Source organism: Salarias fasciatus, chromosome 23 (genome assembly GCF_902148845.1).
Source record: "Salarias fasciatus chromosome 23, fSalaFa1.1, whole genome shotgun sequence".
NCBI lineage: Eukaryota > Metazoa > Chordata > Actinopteri > Blenniiformes > Blenniidae > Salarias > Salarias fasciatus.
In genome coordinates, this window is record NC_043766.1 from 12,390,216 (window position 1) to 12,412,331 (window position 22,116).

The following is a 22,116-nucleotide window of genomic DNA, read 5'->3' on the forward strand; positions in this document are numbered from 1 at the left end:
GGAGTCGAACCGCTGGCCGTCATCTTGGAATATTGCGTCATTGTGATGGATGAGCATGTGCAGAACAACTGGAATAAAGTCACGAGAGATTTACATGTAATTCTGGTCTGCAAAGAGAATAAACTGACCAGTTATTTGGAATTCAGCTTAATTCTGAATAAAGATTTCAAGTGTTTACATGGACATTTTACAGTGGAAATAAGTTTTATTTTGATTTAAAGAGGAACAAAAATTCCCACGTAAATGCACTGACTGGAAATTGAACTTAATTCTGAATAAAGTAGGAGTCCTACGTAAACGCACCTATTGCAATTTCTATGCTAATTGCCCACATAAGAAAAAGGTAACTTGAAAGTGTATGCAGGTACATTTGATCAAATGCCTGGTACTAAATGCAAATAAAAGATATTTTGCACTTTTACTTTTTATTATCTTCTAATCGTATTCTTGACCATCCATGCATCCATCTTCTATACAGAATGACCCTGTGCAGGGGCGCTTTAGTCAATATCAGCTGAATATGAGCGAGAGCAGAATACACAGGTCTATCACCGGGCAAACACAGAGACACATAACTGCACTAACTCACATATTTAACAGCAATTTAGGGTCATCAATTAACCTCACAAGTTTTTGGACTGTGGGAGGAAACCAGAGTACCCAGATGCCCCTGTACACACACAGGGAGAACATGCAAACTCAAAACAAAACAGCCTGGCCTGATATTTGAACCCATCACCCATGTGTTCAGGAAGACACAGTAACCTCTGCTTCTTAGACAATGATGAATTCTATGCTGCATATGAGTCCACACTCTCATATTGCACTCTGCTCGTTTTAATTTGATTATAATTGCTTTTTGTGTATTTTTTTCTTCTTGGCTGTGCTGTCTACACTGCTGCTGTAACGGTACACATGTCCCCATGGTTGGAATAATAAAGAATACCATATCACTCTATCTTTTCAGCATATGTTTTTATAGTGTGATGCAGCCTTCATTCTGATGAAACTCTTGAATGCATGGTTCTTAACAGTAAGTACAACAAGTACAGACGGAATAATGTCATTATTTTATGAGGTGCGCAGAGCTCTTTTCCTCGGGTGTGTTCCGTTGCACGGTGGCTACGATCATTACGGTAATGATCCATTCTCCCGTTTTCCAGTTTTCCCTGTGGCCGTAGTGAGTGAGTGGAAAGCGGAGACTGCCTGCTCCCTGCCAGCCTGGGAATCTCGCTAAAGCACATCAGCGGCCACTGCCATGGCTGAACGCCGCGCCTTCGCCCAGAAAATCAGCAGGTAAAAACAGCCTCGGGGACTCCGGGACGAGCTCAGCCCGCTCTCACGCAGGTCGCCCTCGGAGCAGCGCTGAGGGAGCCCCGACGCGGAGGCCCAGCCGCCGCCAGCGCAGCCTGGCTGCGGCGGCTCCCAGCTAGCCGCTCGTTAGCCGTAGCGGCAGAGATGCTCAGACCCGCCCAGGCAGACAGCGACGCTGCTAGCGGCTCCTCCAGCACTGGAAGCTAACAAAGGGGCCACAGAGCGGGGCTGCTGAACGCATCCCGGCTGGATAAGAGTTGTGTTTAAATTATTATCCGCACTGAAATGAACTTTGCAACGGGAAATAAGGGAGTATTTTTTTTATTTATTTAATTTTTGCGGCTGTCTCCTCAGCAGCAGCTACAAGGCTCGGTTTAATTGACAGTTGCAGGGATGTGAGAGAACTTTGTTGAGCTGTGTTTGAAGGTAAATGAAGGAGAGAATAAATATATGAAAACGGAAACAAAGGCCAATATCAGATGCTGTCAAATACCGATGTTATAATCTGTTCCACGCCCCTCAGACAGATCAAAGTAATCTCTTTAACAAAGGGCTTTGTCCAAGCTGTCAAATACCATCATCTCAGCCAGTGTTCAGGTAGAAACCAGCATAAACTCAAATAATCCTTGTTATTACTAATCACTTGTGCAGGGACAGTCAAAGCCCTTCGCGTAAGGGTTGAACAGGGCCAGTGTTTGTCTTTCTCTGCTGGTTAAAAATAAAAATGTATGTATCTCTAGTGAGTTCCACATGATTGGCCCGAGGTTAGCAGAAAGGAGGAAAGCTGGATGGAATAACCTTGCATATTGTTCTTAACCATAGGTTCGACATTTAAAAGGATGTTTTCTGTTAATTATTAGAAGTCAGTTGCAATAAGATTTGCACCAATATGACGTGTCAAATGCTTGATGCTTCACTAAACGAAGTAGATCAACATTGCTCCTGTTTATTGTGTGTGCATGTTGAAAATAGTTGCATTTTAAATCTGGATATATCAGAAGGTCATCAGAGAATTAATATGTTATAATTTTAAAGTATATGCAGTTTGAGACTAGAGTATGGTTCTATAACATTTATGATCAAATGTTTATTAAAAAAACATGCAGCAATGAAAACAATTATTTTTTAAATTCATACATATTCATAATTCATTGACTTCAGGTCTATCTACCCTGCAGCATTTCTGCAGAACAGTGGCTTAATTTTTATTTAATCTCAAATGTTGCATTATTTTGAATGCATACGTGATGCACCACTAGGAAAATGAGAAATATTACAAATGTGATTTTGACTTTGTATCAGACATGAACCTCCAGACTGCTTTCTTTGTTTACAGATTATGTAATTGGACTTTACTTTATAGCACTTTCTTATGCTTCAGCCTTCTTGTGCTTTACACGATCACTCACATTCACTCATTAGTCACAGATTAATGCTAATGACTGCCATGCAGTGTGTTCCCACATCATCGAGACCAGCGTTGGGTTCAGTGTTTTAACCAAAGACACTTCAAGACATAGAAGACAGGGCGGAATAGAGAATGAAGTAACTACTAACCTTGGGATTGGAGGATGACTCACTCGACCAAATGAGCTGCTTCAACCCTAGTCCAAGCTCCCATTCTTTAAATTTACTTCTGATTTGGCTTTGAGGCCGCGTTGGTTGTTAAGCCTAGTTAAATAAAACTGCAGTGATACTCCTCACAGTTTGCCCTGTGATCACAGGGTCACATTTTGAAGGGTGCTTTAACACAACATTGAGCCACAGGTTGCTCCTGATGGCTTGCAAGAACCTGACAGCTTTGTTGTCATTAATGTGTGTGAATGTGGCTGAGGTGCAGTCCATTTACAGTTTGCAATGGTTCCTGTACACTGTAACACTGTGTCATTATACAGGCAAAAAGGCAAGAATTTCTCTGACTTCGTCTTAAAAATATCAACACTTTATTTTATCTGTGTTCGATTAGCTTCAAGGCAAAGCTTTACATGCAGTGCTCTTTCTGCATTTATAATCTCGCCCATAGTTCGTAGTATCTTCTTCTGTAGAAGTAATGTAACAACTTTAAACTGGGAGGAGCGATTTGGTTTTAGTCATGTATCTGTGACGGAGCTTCTCTTGGTGGGATAGCTGCCTGGGAGAAGACTCAAAGTTCAGTTAACCATCTGCTAGAAATGTTTCATCTTTCAGCTTGACAGGAAGTCTTAAGCCTCATCCACATGGAGGCAGGTTTTGTAATCGGATAAGTTCTTCGTCCATAAGAAGCCTGTGTTTTTAGAGAGCGAAATGGCAAATTTTTATTACCACCTCCCAGACTGGCCAGATCTGAAAATGCTCATTTAGCATCTGAAACCCTTGTTCACACTGCAGAATATAGCTTTTAGTTCTTCTTCAGATCTTCATGGCTTTTACAACAAATGACTCCATTCTCTCTTACATGTTTGTAATTGCCATTATCTTTGTGGTCTTCTTATTTATGTAGAATTTTATTTTGATCTTTGTGCATCATTTCTTCTTTTCTGTTCTTGGTTTATTTCTGTGTTGGCATTGCAGTGCTAATACATGCCTGTTTGAAATACTACAGCAATTTTAGCATTTCCAATGGGTTTTCTCTGTACAGACACATTTCTTTATGTGGTTTCATATGTGCGCCTATCCCCCAGTGTGTAGGGGTTCTTAATATACTCTGGCAGGGGGAAATTGTTGTGAGTTGCCTGTTTCTTTACTCTGAATTCAGTACCACCATCCCCCTGTTTGTTCAAAAGAGATAGAAATTTGACATGTTGTTGCATCTTTTGTGTAATTCTGAGCAATTTGAAAGAAAGCAAACTCGTTTTCATGTGTTTTAGACTTATCTCTAAGACAAACTGTAGACCCCAGTCTGATATCTTAGTTTCCAAAACATTACAGTGAAGCTAAATGCTTTCAGACACAGTGACTCTGAGCAGCGTACACAAACAGAAGCTTTAGTTAAAAAGAACGGGCAGATTCCTGGCTCTACTTTAGATTCTAGAATATGCCCTTTTTGATCATTTTTTTTGTGTCATTCACATCTATGAATCCAGCTGACAACCACATCCAGCTCTATGTTTTCCAGCAGCCCTTTCTTATAAGAGTCAAAGTTGTAACATTTTACTGCAAATTTGTTTTGTCTGCATCAGTGCCAATAATTTCATACTTCAGTTGAAATCAAGCATCAGTCCCTTACATAAAATTCACACATCTCCTAACTATCCAGTCTGCTGCCAGTTTGTTTTCTTAATTTCCTGGGAGTTGTTGTTGCAACCACAGTTCTGTTTGTTTTTGATCAAGTTGTTCCTCAGTGCAGTGACCAGTGCTAAGTAAAGGTCTAGTGGGAGATGCTGTGGATGACTTTGCTATGTTTGTCGCTTCAGTGCTTTCTGCATTTCTCCAGCGATGACAGTACTGCACTGCAGAGGCCAGCTGACCTCTCCTACAGTAATTTATCCTTCTCGTCTTTACCTGACACGTTGAGTTTTTGCTGTTTGTACTTTCTTCACCTCCTTTAAATGATAAGCATAGCTTCATTTGCACTGTACTGTGTCGGGGTTAAAGATCCCTGTTTGTAAGCATTCGACTTGTTGTGAAACGAAGGTGAATGTGCCTCTATCAGTTTGAGTTGAGTGGGCACTACCATGACATTGGCCTTGTTGACTAACTCAGAGCTAATACTACTCTGTTCTTCATTACTATAGTCACCAGTTCAAAGTAAAGGTAGAAAAAAGTTATTGTGATGTTGAGGACTGATGTGAGAGACAGAAGTTTCAGGTATAATTAAGATAAAAAGTATTATCTCTAAAGAAAAATACAGTTAATTATGTGATGAATCCACAGAGTGTCAGTGTTAACAGTTTAGTGTAACCTTGAGGCGTTTGTTTCCACCATTTTTCCCTCAGCTCTAATTTGTTATTTGTTTGTGTCACTTTGGGGTATCTGCTGCGTTGTTGTTTTGTTCAAGGCAAAGGTCTCTGAGTGGTTTTGGTGGTTTCTGTGATTTAAAGGACCTTCATAGGCCGTGGTTGAACAGCAAGAGCTTTGTGCTGACCGCTTGGGTCTGTAGATTTTTATTTGCTTCTCTCCTCTCTGTCTGGGTGTAATATATGATGTTGTCTGAGGTGGAGCGGTGAAGCTCTGAACAGAGCGAACATATTTTAAGAGCTATAATCCTCTCTGATAACCCCGTCTTTAACATTCAGTTCAATTGCTGCAATTGTTACTTAAGGCTATTAAGTTGACAATTGAAAGTGTACAAGTGTATGAAGATGTTAAATATTAGTTTTATTATTACAGCCACATTGTCCATGTGGCGGTACCAGCGTTATGATTTTGTCCGTGTCTTTTTGTTGGTTACGCGGTCAATTTTCCTTCACTGCTGTGTTTGGAACATGTACATGAACTTTTTACCATGTAAAGAAGGTCTGTTCATCATCAGTCATAGATCCAGTGATGTGTTATACATGATTATCTAGCATACAGTATTGTTCAGGGCACATAATCAATACATTTTAGCTCTGTAATTGCACAGGATTATCAGTGTAGGGTCATAACATGATCCAGTGTAAATCCAAAGATTTTTTTCTCAGTAAAGGAAGTCATCATTACAGAATATAAAAAAGAAGCTTTATTTCACATGTAGTGTGTTTTAAGCTTTCTTGTAATTTTGCTTTGTAATTTTACGAGGTGTGGTGGGGGTGGAGTTTCCTTTATCGTGATAAAACTTTGGTTTCCTCAAGAAAAAGGTTTAGAATCACTTATCTATGTGGACCAGAATGGATGCTCTACCTGCTTATTCATACACCTCAAAGTGTTGCAGAACCAAGATGTCCTTCTCTATGAGTGGTAATCAAGCTAACATTGGTTGAACCCGTTAGAAAAGAAGTTAGATATTTCCAGTAGCCTCAGTTCATCCTCCACAGCCACCGCATTCCTCCACCAACGTGGCTGGCATCAAAACAGAGAACAAAGTTCTTTAATAAACCGTAGAACTGCTAAAACAAGAGAACAAACAAAACAGTGTCTTAAATTTCCAAAAGCTTGCTGACTAAAGAGACCAAATGATTTTAAACTCGCTTTTCAGCAGTTCTGTTAGTTGTTATAAAATGTCAGGAGTATCCCACCAAAACAAAGAATTGCTGGAACTATTTCTTTTTTGTTTTGAACTGAAGAAGCTGTTCAACCTGGGCCACCTTAGACTGGCCTGGAGACACACAACAGTTTCCACTTACACGGCTGAAATGTGAAGTACCTTGTCAAACTTGCACTTGGCCAAACTTTGATGCATCTGCCAATCACTGAATGAATAAGGTGAAGATGTAAATGCAATGTGTTGCTGTTGACTTCAAGATCATCCAGGTATATAGGACATCATTACAGTCCACTTGTAACATGATTCTTCAAAATACCTGCTAAAATCCCTAAAGTAAATCAGATTTTCTCACAAATCATGCTGGTCTTACATGATTAATGCAGTCTAAATTTTTTGTTTTTCTGAAGTCTGTGCAGAACCACAGAGTACCACATAAGAGGAAGATGGTGCAGCAATGTTGTGTTGCAGCATTTGCCTCTTGTGTTGTCAAGTCTCAAGAAAATAGTCACTATGTATTTGAATGCTCTGGAAATTTCAAGACCGAGCCAAAAATGTATAAATCAACTGTGCATTGTCTTTTTAAGATTTCGATTTGTGCTTTGACATTGTTATCCCCCAGCGGCACAAAATTATCACTGATTAACAGAGCATATGTGGCTGAGACCCAAGATTCACCGCCAGACACCACAGGAAGCTACGCGTCACAGGTGCCACTTGCTTGACATTAGATTTAATTATGTTAAATCTCACTGGACATTCAGCTTTCATGACCTTAACAGCAAATTCCTTTGTCCTGGAAGTGTGATATAAACATTTTCTGGTCACTTTTGACCAAGGTAGCAGGACGTTTTTTGCTTCAGTATGCACAAAAGATTATCTTTAAATCTGTCTGTACAAAATTAATAAAAACAAATTCATGTGCAGACACAGAGTCTTCCACGAGATGACAAGTCTGTTCAGTTACATATGAGCTCTGACCATGCAGCTGTACCATTTCAAAGGTTCCGTTGTTTTTCTTGCTTTTTCAGAGCACTGTACATGCTTTAAACGCTATTTTTGCGCAGAGACATTTTGTGTAGCACTTAATGTTGAAAATTGAAATGTACCAGTGCAAATATTGGAGGACACTTTTAGCAACTGGTCTGTTTGACATTGAAATTGTTTTGCTTTTTTTCATTGTATGATATGAAAACAGTGTACTTTGTTGACCTACTTGTGGAAAATGTCTGTTTAAACCAATCCTATTCATAGTTTTAAACCTTCACTCACCGTTGACAAGAATTTCCACCCAGGTAATCAAGTATTTCTAATTGTAATAATTTTGTTAACCATACGGTACCACAGTACAGTGTTCAGAGAGCAGTGTAGGCCAAGAGTCTTGCTCAGGGAGTCTCAGTGGTGGTCCGTCAGCAATGTGGTTCAAACCTGCAACCTTCTGATTCCAAATCTGCCTCTCTGACCTCTAGGGCACCACTGGCTAAAATTGCTGTTTGTATGAAACATTTAGAGGGTTGCCAGACCTTGAATGTAATCACGAACCATTGGTCTGTCGTCATTAGCGAAGCAAACTGGATGTCTGAGAATACTGCATGTGATGTTGCGATGTTGGCATCGCTTGTATTTACTCTGTCTGTGTTTCTGTTTGTAGGACTGTGGCAGCAGAGGTGAGAAAGCAGATCTCCGGTCAGTATGGGGGCTCTCCACAGCTCTTCAAAAACCTCAATGTGGGGACTGCAACAAGCAACACAGTGAGTGGAAAATCGGCCAATCATTCCCAGTGTTTACTTGTACTGGTTTACTGTAGACTTTCTCTGGTCAGTTAATTTTCAAAACACAATGTGACATTGGGGAACGGAGAAAACCAGACACGTGTGTGTAAATGCACATTGCTTGTGTGATATCATGATAAATCACAGCTGAGTTTTATTTTTGTGCATAAATCATCAAATAGGGATTTTAAATTGAATGTGCTAAATTTGTTTCATTGTAGTTATATGGCCTTGACTGAAATCCAACTCCATGTACGTAGTTGTGCTACAGCAATGAAATCCATTTCTTTCTCTTGAGTCTTTTGATGGAATCGCACAACAGTTTTTCGTGTCATGTTGCATGCCATTAGCGAAAACAAGTGATTTTCACCACGTCTTATCCATGCTACAGTATTTCTTTGGTTCCTTGCTCAACTTAGATGGAATGTTTGCTAGAGGGGTAGTGCTGATTGACCCTGAGCTCCGCCAACAAACACTCCCCCTTCCCTCTTTAATTAGACTACAGTTGGTATTTATTCACTGTAGAAAGGGTATACATGCACACACCCATAAAATGTTTAACCTTTGCCCAAAGCAGTATGTTTGATAACTGAATTTCTTGTACCAGCTAAAGGACAAGTTTTAAGATTATTATTATTATTATTATTTTCTTTAGCATATTTATATTTCTGAAATTTAATGATGTTTAAAGATGTATCAGTGACTGAAAACACTATTACCCAGGCTTTGAATTAAGCTCCAAAAAAGGTTTTGTCTAGACTGTGGAGAGAGTAGCACTTCCTTGTGCATATACGAAAAAAGTATTTTACATGTATGAGGATCTACTTCTGCACTTTCTGAGGATGTTTGTCAAACGTGCTCATAACGTCACTGACTATCTAACTTGGAACTGTTAACAGAAAAAAACATAAAAACTTTTAAGGTTAGCCCTGTTGTTCTGTGTAGTTTAATTTAGCTGACTACTAACCCTTAACTCTCGTACCTCTCCCAGGAGCTGCATAAACAGCTGGTTGCCCTTGCAGCTTCTTATAAAGCACATGAGTAAAGCATCTTATTTAAAAAAAAGTTGACAGCCTAAAACCTTACTAAGACATTTATGTACAGTACAGAAGAACATACAGTGTATTATGTCTTCACAGCAGATTAACTTTCCACATCCCTCTAATCTTTCTGCCAATCTCCCTCTCTCTTATCGCCCACCAGGTTCCCTTGACAGAGGCAGTCGAGCCAGTAGATTTTGAGGAGTACCTCATCACTCACCCTCCCATTGTTGAATCGGGTCCACTAAGAGATCTGATTGAGTTCCCCCCAGATGATATCGAGGTCATCTACACTCCCAGGGAGTGTCGCACAGTGGTACAGGCCGTTCCAGAGGAAGGGTAAGGGTCTGAAAGAGGTCTTTGCAAATGTTAGAGTGGAGCATTACACTATGATGCGCTATGTTATTGTTCAGTATCTGTCCTTAAAAATTGGCAACATTACAATAAACAAAATTTGAAAAATTACTCTAAGAAGATATTTCAGAGATCTTTTTTTCTCATTGCATTTTGCCTTACATGTGTATTTGATTTCCAGATTTTTTTTCCTTTCAACATTTCAATTATCTGGTACTTACTCATCGGTAAAACATAGCGCTGTAATTTTTTCCTTTCACTTATCCCTGCTGATGTGTTTTGATAGCTGCATGCATGAGGCTTCTTATGTGAAACAAATATAAGTACCTAATGCTCAGTAACTGTAAGGGATAATTTGGGATGCAACAAGTACAGTTGCCACATGGCGTGCATACACTTGAAGAATTTTAATCCACTTACCCCATGTCTGCTCGACAACATCAAACTCCAAAACATGGGCTGCTGTTTTTATCTTGATCCTTATTTCAGGTGTTTCTTATTCTTCTATGAGTTGATTTTGCATTATAAGTATAAACTAGACAAGATATGAAGCACATTTCTTTCTACATCCTTTTTTTTCAAGGGGTGTGGTAAATGTTTCAACAAATGACCTTAGCTGTGGCTCCAGGCCACACTTCATTTGAGGTTCAGCTGTCATGTTTTCTGACGGTTTAATAGCAGCGCATGAATTTAGAACAACACATAAACACCTACGTCATAGATATCAGGTTGAAGTGACCAGTTACTGTGAGGTGATAAACACATTCCACGTTGTGGGAGTTAGCCCTGGTTGTTGGTTTTCCAGAAGAGGTGACACAAACACTGTGCCTGTCGTTCACCGTGTGATGTTTCAGAAAGATTAAATGACATCGGTTTCTAAGCATGCCGTCTGTGTTCGCATACACTGTGTTTAATATCTGAATTTCATATACAAATACGGCTTGTTCGTACTGATTAAGTCTGTTTGGCTTCAGGGACACTGATCCTCATGTCAGAGACTGTGTCAAATCATATACAGAAGACTGGGCCGTTGTCAATAGGAAGTAAGTTTTCCATCAACTCTTTGCAGCTGTTAAAGGCACGATATAAAATACTGAGCGTATGCTGAGCATTGTTTTTGTTTAATGGCTTTGTGTTCTTTAATTACTTCAGATACCACAAGCTCGGTACAGGTTTTAACCCCAATACTCTGGACAAACAGAAGGAGCGTCAGAAAGGTCTTCCCAAACAAGTGTTTGAAGCCGATGAGATGCCTGATAGCAGCAGCTATCAGGATGATCAGGTAATGGACACTCCGGGATTAAAAATGCTGCGATTCATTTAAAAAAGCGAAAGTGTTTTGGACATTCTTTGCTCAAATGCTGAAAGTCCACCAGAACATCTGACTGTTTCTGATGATCTATGTGACACTTGAGTCTTAGTCCTTTTAGAATGATTTTGGTCTTTAGATTCATCCTAAAGATAAGGCTTTTAAAAGTACCAGTGTTTAATCAAGTGAAACCTTTAGGAAAAAATAAATATTCACCACACTGTGTTCTATACTGACCATTTCAGTGCTCTTATATATTTTTATTTAAACATTTGTGTAGGTTTAGGTCTTTTATTGACACAATGTGTTCATTGCTTTAAAGGATGATTTGAAACGGCGGTCAATGTCGATAGACGATACTCCGCGTGGCAGCTGGGCCTGCAGCATTTTTGACTTGAAGAATTCCCTCCCTGACGCCCTCCTTCCCCACCTCCTCGATCGAGCCCCCAATGAGGAAATCGATCGACACAATGAGGAGCAGCGCAAGTCCAACCGCCACCGAGAACTCTTTGCCCTGCATCCTGCCCTTGATGAGGTACAGAGTGCACCTTTTCTTTTATTGCCTTATCCCACTTGATTTAATCCTCGTTTTTAAAAGTGGTTTGAGAATATTTTCATATTTACATGTGATCTGCTGTGTGAAAATGTAGGAGGAGCCCATTGAGCGCCATTGTGTGCCTGAAGTACCTAAAGAACACTTTGGCCAAAGGCTACTCGTCAAGTGCTTGTCCTTGAAGTAAGTGGTGAACAACCTCTTCCAGAAAAACAAGCTCTGTAGCTCTTTTATTTAACTGCTACTTTCTGCTGACCTGCTGCTTTTTCTCTCCACCTTGAAGGTTCGAGATCGAAATTGAACCCATATTTGCTAGTTTGGCCTTATACGATGTCAAGGAAAAGAAAAAGGTAAGCTGTTATGCTTTCCTCAGTACCTTTCTCAGCCGTGAGTTGTTGGGTCACTTCTGCAAACCGTTAAAATTGTTGGGAGGCCAAAGCGAATGTGATGAGTGGACTATAAAATTTTATGTTCTGGGCCTGTTATGCTTTTGCGAATGCTGTTAAATCATATACTTGAGCTATGTTTCTATCTGAAGAAGTCCATGAAAAGCAGCCTTTTCTGCACCCCTTTAGTTAACAAACACTAGAGGGTAGCAGTTCTCCTGATAGTAGTAGTAGTTCTGTTGTATGTATGGCTCTTTACAGGAGCTCCCTTTATTATACAGAGAGGCTCTTTGGTCTCTAAAATGTCTTTGTCAACCTGCATGAGGGACAAAAGTTGCACTGCTGTTCTGGAACCATTTGGCCAAGTTTATATTTGAATAAATGCACTTGTGTGCCATTGATTTGTGTCATATGTTGCATTTCACAATTGTTATAAATTTCTGCTCTCTGTTTATATTTTTCTCTTAGATATCGGAGAACTTTTTCTTTGACTTAAACTCTGAGCAGACAAAAGCAATGCTGCGTCCACACATTCAGACGGCAGCCATCTCCACATTAGCACGCTCCGCCGTCTTCTCGATCACCTACCCCTCCCAGGACGTCTTCCTTGTCATCAAGGTGATGCAGTTATGCAAGAATTTCCACAGTTGTATCAATTTGTAGAACCAGCCCTTATGTATGTGTGTGTATGTGTATGCCCTTATTGTTACATGACATTCATAATGACATTTTACAAATGACTGGATAACAAGTAGCTTAAAGGTTGATTTGCTCACCAGTATTCATTCACACAGATCCTATTTTTCTTTGTTTGTACTCGAACACATTTCACAAGCATTAATTTTGATCAATTTTTTTTGTATTACTGGACAAGACACTAGAAATGGCCATGAAGATATTAAAGCTGCCAGCAGCTGCTGTAGTTAAAAATGTGTTATGCAGGTCCTGTTAAAAAAAATTCTATCTGATGTTGTGGATTTTGTAGTCCTTGCATACAAAGACTGTCCTCCATTTTTCAAACTACTAGTGAATCACTTTTGGACCCATCCAGTCCATATTCACATTCAGTATATTCACTGAAATCTGTGCTTTGTCCACAGTTAGAAAAGGTACTGCAGCAAGGTGATATTGGGGAGTGTGCAGAGCCTTATATGGTCTTCAAAGAATCTGATGCTGCCAAGGTATGATCATTGTGAATCAGATGTGAGATGGCACATATAACAGTAAACAGTATTTTTTTTTTCCAGGTATAATAGACTTTTTAAGGCTGTGCAGATTTGTATTTTATGTTTTTTAACAAATCACATATTTTTGCTTAATAGAATAAGGAGAAACTGGAGAAGCTTCGCAGCCAGTCGGAGCAGTTCTGTCAGCGTCTGGGCCGATACCGAATGCCTTTTGCGTGGACCGCCATCCATCTAATGAACATTGTAAACAGCGCTGGCAGTCTTGAGAGGGATACAGAGCTGGAGATGAGCCTTTCAGGTTTGACTTTGTAATTTCACACAAAGCTCCGAATTACGGATTTAACTGTAGACATCGCAGTTTGTGTCTCGTTATAAAGTCATTTGCGATGAGGAGCAAGGTTTGATGAGTCATCAACATTTCTGTGTCACAAATGTAGGGGAGCAGAGATCACAACAAACCTGACCGTCACGCACTGGGCTCATGGACAAGTCAATACATTACCGCACTTTAAAGACTTTTTTTGGAAAAAAAAATGTTTAAACAACACATAGTATGGACAACAAACTCAAACAAAGAGCAAAACATCCAAACAAAGAATCCAGTCATATTGATTTTCTGTGTGTTATTTTAGGTTTGAGTCGTTTTGTTTGTCTAACCTTTGACCTCACTCACTATCTTTGATGCTGACTGTTCAGTTTGTTGGGAAATAGCTAATGATCAAAGAAACACATGTTAAGTTATATGGGGAAAATATATTGGTGAAAAATGTTTTGGTTGTTAAAATGAAAGGGAAAAAAAAATCATGTTTTAAAATAATTATTCCGTGTTTTGTTTTGTTTTTTAATTTGTCTGCGTGCAGAGAGAAAAGGCTCCTGGTCTGAACGAAGGAACTCGAGCATCATGGGAAGACGTTCTCTTGAGAGAACCACCAGTGGGGATGAATCGTGTAGTTTGACAGGCTTCAGACCTGCAACACTCACCATCACCAACTTCTTCAAACAGGTGTGCATACGTTCTCTTGCACATTTATTCTCTCTGCATGTTCTTTCTTCACTTGTAAATCTACCATTAGTAGTATTTTGCTGTGTGCTTTAAATTTTCTGTTGTTTTTTTTTATTCAATACTGCACGTTTTTAGGAGGGGGACAGACTTAGTGATGAGGATTTGTATAAGTTCTTGGCTGACATGAGAAGGCCTTCATCAGTGCTGAGAAGACTCAGACCCATTACAGGTACAAATATCTCTGCTTTGCTTTGCTTTATCATGTTTGGTCATTTTTTGATATTTTCCCTTCCTCTCCCCGCGCCATGTGATTTTTGTTCACAGCTCAGTTGAAATTGGACATTTCTCCAGCTCCAGAGAACCCCCACTATTGTCTGACCCCAGACCTGCTTCAGGTTAAACCTTACCCAGACAGCAGGGTGCGCCCAACCAGAGAGATCCTGGAGTTCCCTGCCAGGGATGTCTATGTGCCAAACACCACATACAGGTACAGAAACATGAGCCATCTATTATTTCTCAAGTCAGTCTGCTTTCTTTCGATAGTACGATAAATACTCCTCTTTCTATGTGTTTAGTGTTCTGATGCAAATTTCTGATTTCATTGCACTATGTGCTCCCCTGGTATTTCACAAATCTTACGGCCAACCCTATTTGATGATATATAGGCACATATTTAAATGCCAATACATGTGTTTTTGATATATTGAGATATACATGAAGTCTTTGCAATTTTCAAATGAACTTATTTTTTAGATGATTGTTGAAATAATGCAGACATTAGATCTTTTCAAAAGATTTTGAAAAATAGGCAATGTGAAGCTGGTTGTGCAGAATATATTTGTTTATAAGATCTATTTTATTGTGTTGATCACTGAGCATATGAAGCAGTTTTTCATCACCTTGTCATATTTTCAGAAATATGAATTTCAGGTCAGTTCATTGTGATTTAAATGGGTCTGTGAAGATGTGGAGCTTATAATATTGCGCGTCTCTTGCTTCAACTATCCAGTCATGCTCCGTGTCACTGAGGTTGTTGGCGCTCAAACGGAATAGCACACACACTAACTCTGTTTACTCATGTGTATCAACAGTGAATGATTTGCAATGCTCATGTTTTTTTAAACCGATTGATTTATGATTAATTTTCTCTGCATTAGAGGACAATTATATAGACCTAATATAGACCTAACCGTCTCAAAGCAAATCTTTTTGTACAACACTGACACTTTGGCTGGGTGACGCTTAACCGCTAGTGCTTTGTGCTTCCACCAGGAGATGTGGTCTGTGTCCTGAGTGTACATATTCCACTTGAACAAGGTCTATTTTTGTCAAGGTCACTGGGAGAGATAAACATTAGCAAACATAGCTACTGAAAGGGCCTCAACCAGTCCAGTCTGCAGAATTATTTCCTGTGTGTGTGCGCATGTGAGTGTGTGCGTGTGTGTGGACTGTTTGACATGATATTCATACACATCTTTAGTGTTTTGCACCCTTTCAAAAACTAAAATAAATGGACACATAGTGGTTATTTGGACAGAACGATTTATTTTGTTTTCATAAATATAGTCTGCTACTGCACAAGGCTACTTGTCTTCATGACGGTTAGTATGATAGCAAGAGGCATGTTTACAATACAATTAGTTACAATGCAATAACGAACAAAAGTCAATATGACTCAATAACTAAAGCAATACACAGAAAATAAGCTTTTGGTTCACATAACAGCCTAAATCACACAATAGCTTCAACACAGTTTAAATACTTTACAGAATAGAAAATAAAAGACAAAGACAAAAGCGTCATCAGTGCGCTGTCGAAGCTTTTCATCACTTTTTTTTTTCTTTTTTGCTGAATTTACCAGATGATATTGCACCTACTTTGTGCATTCTGGATGTGGAAAATATCAATCAAAAAGAGCAAATCTATCATATTACAAAAGCACCAGTAAATCCACTTTTTAAAGGAGTCGGACGTGCAGTTTTTCTGGAGCCTTGATGTAAATTTTACATGCTTTATGTAATAGTCTGTTGGCTGTTGCGCCTCTCATTCCTGAAAACATGCAAGTTAGCATAACATCACAAAAATAAAATGTACAGTGAAATGGCTTGGTTAACATAGAAGGTGTCAGATACATTTCAGTGAACCTAAAAATGGCGAAGCAGTCCCACATTTAGGTTTGAAGCTCCTCAACAGTCATTTGCCCGGCTGCGGCTTTCTGACCTTTGTCAGCTGACACTTAATTGGGTTGCTGATGTGGATCGATATATCTGTTTTGCAAGTGATTGCAGCGGTTGCATAACAACAGTTCTGCTGTCCTAGCTGAATTACACCCTGTAGGTTAACAACCGACATGTCATGTTGCATCATACGATGCCATACGATGTGGATGTCCGCCGCTGGCTTTGACGCAGGCATAGGAAAAGCGAGCGGTGCTTCAATGGAAATTTTTGGCCGAGCATTGGATATTGTCAGTGTATGCAGAAAGCGCCGGGGGGCTTTGTTTGAGCTGTGGGGCCTAGTTGGTGCTGTCAGCAGTCGGGGCTGGGCGTATGGTGAGCTTGGTCATCTTCAGGTTGTATGATGATCCGGTGCTAGACCTCAGGTGGATTCCCTTCCTCCTGACTGAGCGTCCTCTTGCCCTCAACCACAAGTACCTTCCGTTAAGGTTGGTTTCGCCGCAAACGTTGAACCACCACCCTCCTGCCAGAGGATCACAACAGAAAGAAAATGAGCTTTCAAAAATTTCAATTCAAAACTACAACATTAAAAACCGTTGCTACTTAATATTAAGCAATGTTATATAAATGATCGTTTCCAGCAACAACAAAGTCTGCAATGTCTTTCATTACTGATGCTGGAGATACAGGTCACTCTGTTGATGTTGAGTCAGCCTGAATGCTCTTTACCTGTGTAATTACGAAGACAGTTAGCACTGCGGTGGTTGTCATTGTTTCTGTCTTTTGTGGAGAATCTGATGCCGGTACCATTTCCCATAACGTCCGACAAGTCACCCGACAGGTGGCTGACATGAAGGGTGTAGTCCTTGGAGGGACCTTCCAGTGAGAAGCGGTACTCGGCCCAGTGCTTCTCCTCCTTCCAGTCCTCTAGATCCACACGCAGGATGTGACTCCCCTGCTGAGTGAGGCTGTAGATCTTCTTCAGGCCCAGCCAGAAGTCCTCTGCATAACACATCATGCTTCAATAACATGTAAACATTCCGAGACTAAACACAAAGTGAGAAAAAATAAGCCACTACAACAAGTGAAAATAGGTATTTCTTAATGTGGAGCATGAAGCAAGTTCCCCATCGATAGACTTTTTTTATTGTATCTGAAGGAAAGTCCTGGAAGCTGTCTGTCCATCTGCACAGTGGGAAATGGAAGCTGAAAACATTCTAAGGCTTGTGCAAATTTGTATTCATTATATCTCAGTTTTGTTATCGGTGTGTTTTTTTTTTGTTGTTTTTTGTTTGTTTTGTTTTTTTATGAGACACTGTTATTTGCAAAACATTTTCCTGCAACAGTAAGAAAGGCATATCTATGTAAGGTACAATCTCAAGGTAGGCAATCGGCAAGTTGTAGCTAAATTTCAAAGCTGCAGTCACCTTTTGTTTTGAAAACCACCGTGAACTCATGCATGAACTGCTGTGTGAGCTTTCGCAGACAGGCCGGGAAACCGGCCAAATTGACTGTGTACTCAGACAATACTAGAAGTCACTTTGCCTCTTCTGGGCTGATGAATAACACTTACTATTTCATGAAACCGCCATTGTAGGAAGTACTTGAAAATACTCCCACTTTTGAAAGTTAAGTTAGTGATTAACATGAATGTTCCTGCCACAGCTGGATATTAGTGACAGGTGGTCACTCTGCTCATGGAAAGCTAGTTGTTTAATTATGCAAACAAGCAACTGCAATATATCCCACATCCATTATGAACTATGGAAATGAGGTCAACTCACTTTCCATGTCTCCAAAGCCTTTCTCATAGTTCTCCCACGGCTGGTCAAACTCGACTGCACCATCAACTCTGCGCTGGATGACTGTCGAACCTCCATCTAAAGAAGAAATAAGATTCATTATTACCTTGAGTGACAGTTGCAGAAGCCAGACAGACGTTTACTCAGGGGCCAAAAGCCTCTTTATCACTGATAACGTGACTGTGATTTCCTTTCCTCTGACTGCTCTTATCAATAACCTCCATTTTTTTTTTCTCTCTTTTAGCTTGATAACCTTTGTAGACTACTGGCCTGTTGATTAGATATATTTGCATATCTACTAGGGTTCTATCTCAGAAATGTGTGTAGCTCTGAGTACAGGAATGCTTTTTGATGCTGAAGCTGCACCTACCTGAATCCATTTCGCAGTAAACATTGAACGGTTCTGATTGGTTTGGTTTGACAATGTAAATCCCACTGTTGGCCTCTCCTTTGTTAAACAGCTCACTGCAATCTGCGGCAAATTCTGAAACACAGTTAAGAAAATCCATGTAAAATCATTCATCTCAGTCATTTCGTATGCTAAATGAAAAACTGAATTATTTACCGATTGTGTCCAGGCCAGTGGAGTTTCCAGTCAGATATTCAAACAAATCAGGGGCCGCAGAGTCTGAATTCACAGGCTTATCGACTGTGTCCTGAAAACTGTCGTAACTGAGCTGCAAGAGGATGCAAACAGACCTTTGATGTTAGGTGAAGTTATCAACCTTAAATCGAAAAAAAAAAAAAGAACAGTTTCTCTCTGCATATTTTAAAGGAGCAATACACTCAGATAATTAAAAGACCCTAATATTCTCAACACTTTAAAATGTATAACTTTTTAAGGAAAAAGTACCTTCTCCTCCAGATTTTTAATCTTGATTTTCTGGTTGTCAAGCTGGTCGTGCTGCTCGTTCACAGCTTTCAGGAGGCTGGTGATCGTTTTCTCCTGAGCTTCTATCACGTCCTGTGAAACACCCAACAAACAGGCTTCTTGCATCATGCTTATATGTGTGTTGTTTTGATTGCATCGCTGCGAAGAGCACCTTTTCAGAAAGTAAAGAAACCCCTCTGTTGATCACTGACACGACAGAACAGAATGTCACATATATTTATTAAAAGCTTTAATCTGTTTCACATGTTCTCTTTTGACCACATGGCGCTGGTTAGACACAGTAATACAACAATTATACCTTGATTGTCGCTCGCAATGCTGCAGTTATCTTGCACTCATTGCTATTTCTCCTTATAATTGACTGTTTATCGATATTATTAAAGTGGGTTGAGATCCTTGAATGCATTTCAGTATGTAACTCAGTTGCAGGAAAACTTAACCTGCAACAGTGTCTTCTGACTTATTTTTTTTTTCTCTTAAGTGAATGCATTTTCAGTTTCAGATGTGCTTACATGCATAGTTGTGAAGAACAGCTATAGAAAGCTGGGGTTGCTCACCTTAAGCGTTGTTATTTCACTGAGCTGGTCAGCAGGGATCACGCTCTGCGACAGTCCTTTCAGCCTGTCCTCCAGACTCCCCACCTTGCTCAGGAGTTGCGTTCGCTCCTGCAGGATGCTGTTGATCTTTGAGTTGATTTCCAGCGACAAGTTGCGGATCTCCTCATTGTTTGCCTTCAAGAAGTTGGTGGTCTTCTTGAGCTCTTCCTCTTCCTCCTTAATCTCTGAAGTGACCACGGAGAGCTGGTAAAAGGAGCGGTCGAAGATGTTGAGCTTCTGGAAGATGTCGTTGATTTGGACCTTGGTCTTGTGGACGAACTCCCGTAAACTCTGTCCTAACTGGAGGAGGCCGTTTGCAAGGAGGCGGACATCGTCGAGCATGGCAAAGCGAGACTTTGCTTCTGTTGGACTCGGCGCTGTGGATAAACTCAGGATAGGCAGATTGAGATATTCTTGCCTAGTTGAGGTCTCCACACAGAGAACGGCAGTGAAACCGGCAAGCGTCACCAACAAGCTAAGAGTCTTCATCGTAGTTCTCTTTTCTAGTCCTGGACTGTGGAGTTATTTTCTAATACGTTGTATTTCTCCTCTCCTTCTTAACTCTTCTCTCTCCCTCCTTGCTGCTGAGGTGATATGAGCAGCAGGCTGCCGTGTGCTATATAACTGCCCTCACAGTAGAGGAGGGGGGATTAGCTGATCATTAAACCCTACTGTTTTTAGGTTTGTACCCCACCTCCTCCCAAATCCCCCTCAGGCCCTCCCTCTCTCGAACAAACAAATCACAGCAGTGAGCAAATGACATATAGAACCCCCTCCCCCTCCCTCTACTAACCATTTAACCCCAATCCCCTCTATGTACAACACCCTACTCTACCCTGCCCTGCTCTCCATCTGTGTAGCTGCGCTTTAGCTGATCAGCAGAAAGCCAACAATGGCCGTCGCTGTTTTTGATGGATCGTCAGTCTGATCAATCTCAAACCTTATAACCGTCCGCACACTTTGCTCTGATTGATAATGCTGTGTGTAATTAATGCTCCCAGGTTTGATTTAACATCATGCTGAATCAGCCCAACACCAGACTTTCTCTCCACCCCTTCTCTTTTTGTGTGTGTGTGTGTGTGTGTGTGTGGGGAGGGGAGCGGCCCTGTCATCTGTGCCAGGGTTGAGCTTCAGGCCGTGAATGATGTTGTAGAGTTTGGACAGTGTGTACTCATCATGGTAGCTTTATTGCTCGCTCTTGCCTTTTTTTTTTTTTTTTTTTTTTTTTTTTCAAAGTTGGTCGTGATGTGTGAGATATTTCTGACACCTCTGGACATGAAATGGGAAATATATCGTTTACTATATAGTTTACTGATAAGCTCCCAGCTTTTAAAGAGTTACTGTGCGATTTCGCTTCCGTCGTAAAAACTATTTTATGGGGAAAGAAGTTGTTTCTCACAGTTTTGAAATGTTGATTAATGCTCACCTTCTACCAGAGATTGGGAGAAACTAATCAGAGAAATGACTGTGTGATATTTAATTAGAATATGAATATTATAGCTTTTCGTGCCAAACTGAGTGTTTCTGCATTTCCAGAAAAAAGCGTATAACTGCTTGAAACTATTTCCAATTTTCTAACTTTTTTTAATTCATCGATATTGTTCAATCTTTTTTTTAATTATTATTTATTTGCAGTTTTATTTTGGACTTTCTTGATGGTGGGTTATCCACTGTTCTTGACAAAGAAAAAATTAAGTTAAGTCAGATTATTGGCTCTATTCCTTATCAATTAGTTACATTTTAGATCGGTTTTCAGTTTATTCGTAGACCCTAAATAAAGGTTAGTGCTTTGTTTCAAAGCATTTTGTATTGTAACGTTGATGTTTTGCTCATTGCTGTCAATGGTAACTCTTTACTACTTTACCTACTATCTACTTTAACTGTTACAATGCAGCAGAATACACCTCTGTAATGAAGTCTGCCATGAAGAAGAGTACTTTTCCATTGTTAACCAAGCAGAAAGAGAGGATTATAGGGTGAAAAGAATTGCCCCTCAACTGAGTAAACGCGAAGAATTTACTTTATCAGCAAAGAAGCTGGCAATGGTATTCACAAATCACCATCCTTCATTCCAGCACAGTGGTTAGTTCTGTGGTCTGTTCTGTGGTTTAACAGCAAGGAGTTTATGTTTGCAGCTAAACTGGACTTGTGTCTGGAACAAACATTGTCTGCCAAGTTCAGTTTTGCTGATAAAAATACAAACATGGGAGTGAGCTATGCCTCTCCAGTCAGTTTGAAACAGTTTCAAGAATCCCATGTTGATAAACCGGTTTGCTTTGTGGGGGATTGGAGGCGGGGGTTGCATACAAGTCTCATAGATAATCTTCTTGACATCTGTTTCTCGGATACTCAACAGCTTAAGAAAAGACCTGGTCCGCAAGATGCAAAGGACAAAATAATGTAAAATAAATGCTCCCACATCTAAACTTAGCAACTTAACAAAACAAATACATCCATCTTGGACTTTTTGTATGTTTACCTTTGTTTTGTTTGTTTGTTTGTTCATTAATGTGAAGAAATTATTGCTTCTCTATTAAAAAGCACTTCAGTAATCGATGATAAACACAAACTGCTATGATCCATGTGCAGATCCATTTGATTTTTCACAAAAAAAGTTAAGTAGTTGTTAT

The 22,116-nt window shown here is 40.0% G+C and overlaps 2 protein-coding genes across 22 annotated transcripts in view; one reads left to right on the forward strand and one right to left on the reverse strand.

Annotated features, from left to right (window-relative positions):
• dock7 (dedicator of cytokinesis 7) overlaps positions 1 to 22,116 on the forward strand; it is a 53,221-nt gene that overhangs the window by 1,935 nt on the left and 29,170 nt on the right. For 18 of the 21 annotated variants that reach the window (XM_030082403.1, XM_030082404.1, XM_030082387.1 and 15 more), the window contains 14 exons: positions 1,164 to 1,296; positions 8,067 to 8,166; positions 9,391 to 9,566; positions 10,556 to 10,624; positions 10,734 to 10,863; positions 11,213 to 11,425; positions 11,541 to 11,626; positions 11,727 to 11,793; positions 12,298 to 12,447; positions 12,930 to 13,010; positions 13,152 to 13,314; positions 13,877 to 14,019; positions 14,155 to 14,248; positions 14,344 to 14,506. In XM_030082403.1, the coding sequence (XP_029938263.1) occupies positions 1,259 to 1,296; positions 8,067 to 8,166; positions 9,391 to 9,566; positions 10,556 to 10,624; positions 10,734 to 10,863; positions 11,213 to 11,425; positions 11,541 to 11,626; positions 11,727 to 11,793; positions 12,298 to 12,447; positions 12,930 to 13,010; positions 13,152 to 13,314; positions 13,877 to 14,019; positions 14,155 to 14,248; positions 14,344 to 14,506 (1,673 nt within the window). In that variant the 5' untranslated portion in view covers positions 1,164 to 1,258. Of the gene's footprint in view, positions 1 to 1,155; positions 1,297 to 8,066; positions 8,167 to 9,390; positions 9,567 to 10,555; positions 10,625 to 10,733; positions 10,864 to 11,212; positions 11,426 to 11,540; positions 11,627 to 11,726; positions 11,794 to 12,297; positions 12,448 to 12,929; positions 13,011 to 13,151; positions 13,315 to 13,876; positions 14,020 to 14,154; positions 14,249 to 14,343; positions 14,507 to 22,116 lie in introns of those variants that run through there. The other 3 variants (XM_030082386.1, XM_030082391.1, XM_030082383.1) reach the window with 2 other exon arrangements.
• On the reverse strand, positions 15,981 to 20,264 carry angptl3 (angiopoietin-like 3). The gene is made up of 7 exons (XM_030082407.1): positions 19,448 to 20,264; positions 18,852 to 18,962; positions 18,564 to 18,675; positions 18,369 to 18,482; positions 17,981 to 18,076; positions 16,926 to 17,198; positions 15,981 to 16,719 (listed from the first exon to the last, which is right to left on the reverse strand). Exons 1-7 carry the CDS (start codon positions 19,973 to 19,975, stop codon positions 16,535 to 16,537), a joined length of 1,419 nt encoding a protein of 472 aa, XP_029938267.1. The 5' UTR covers positions 19,976 to 20,264; the 3' UTR covers positions 15,981 to 16,534.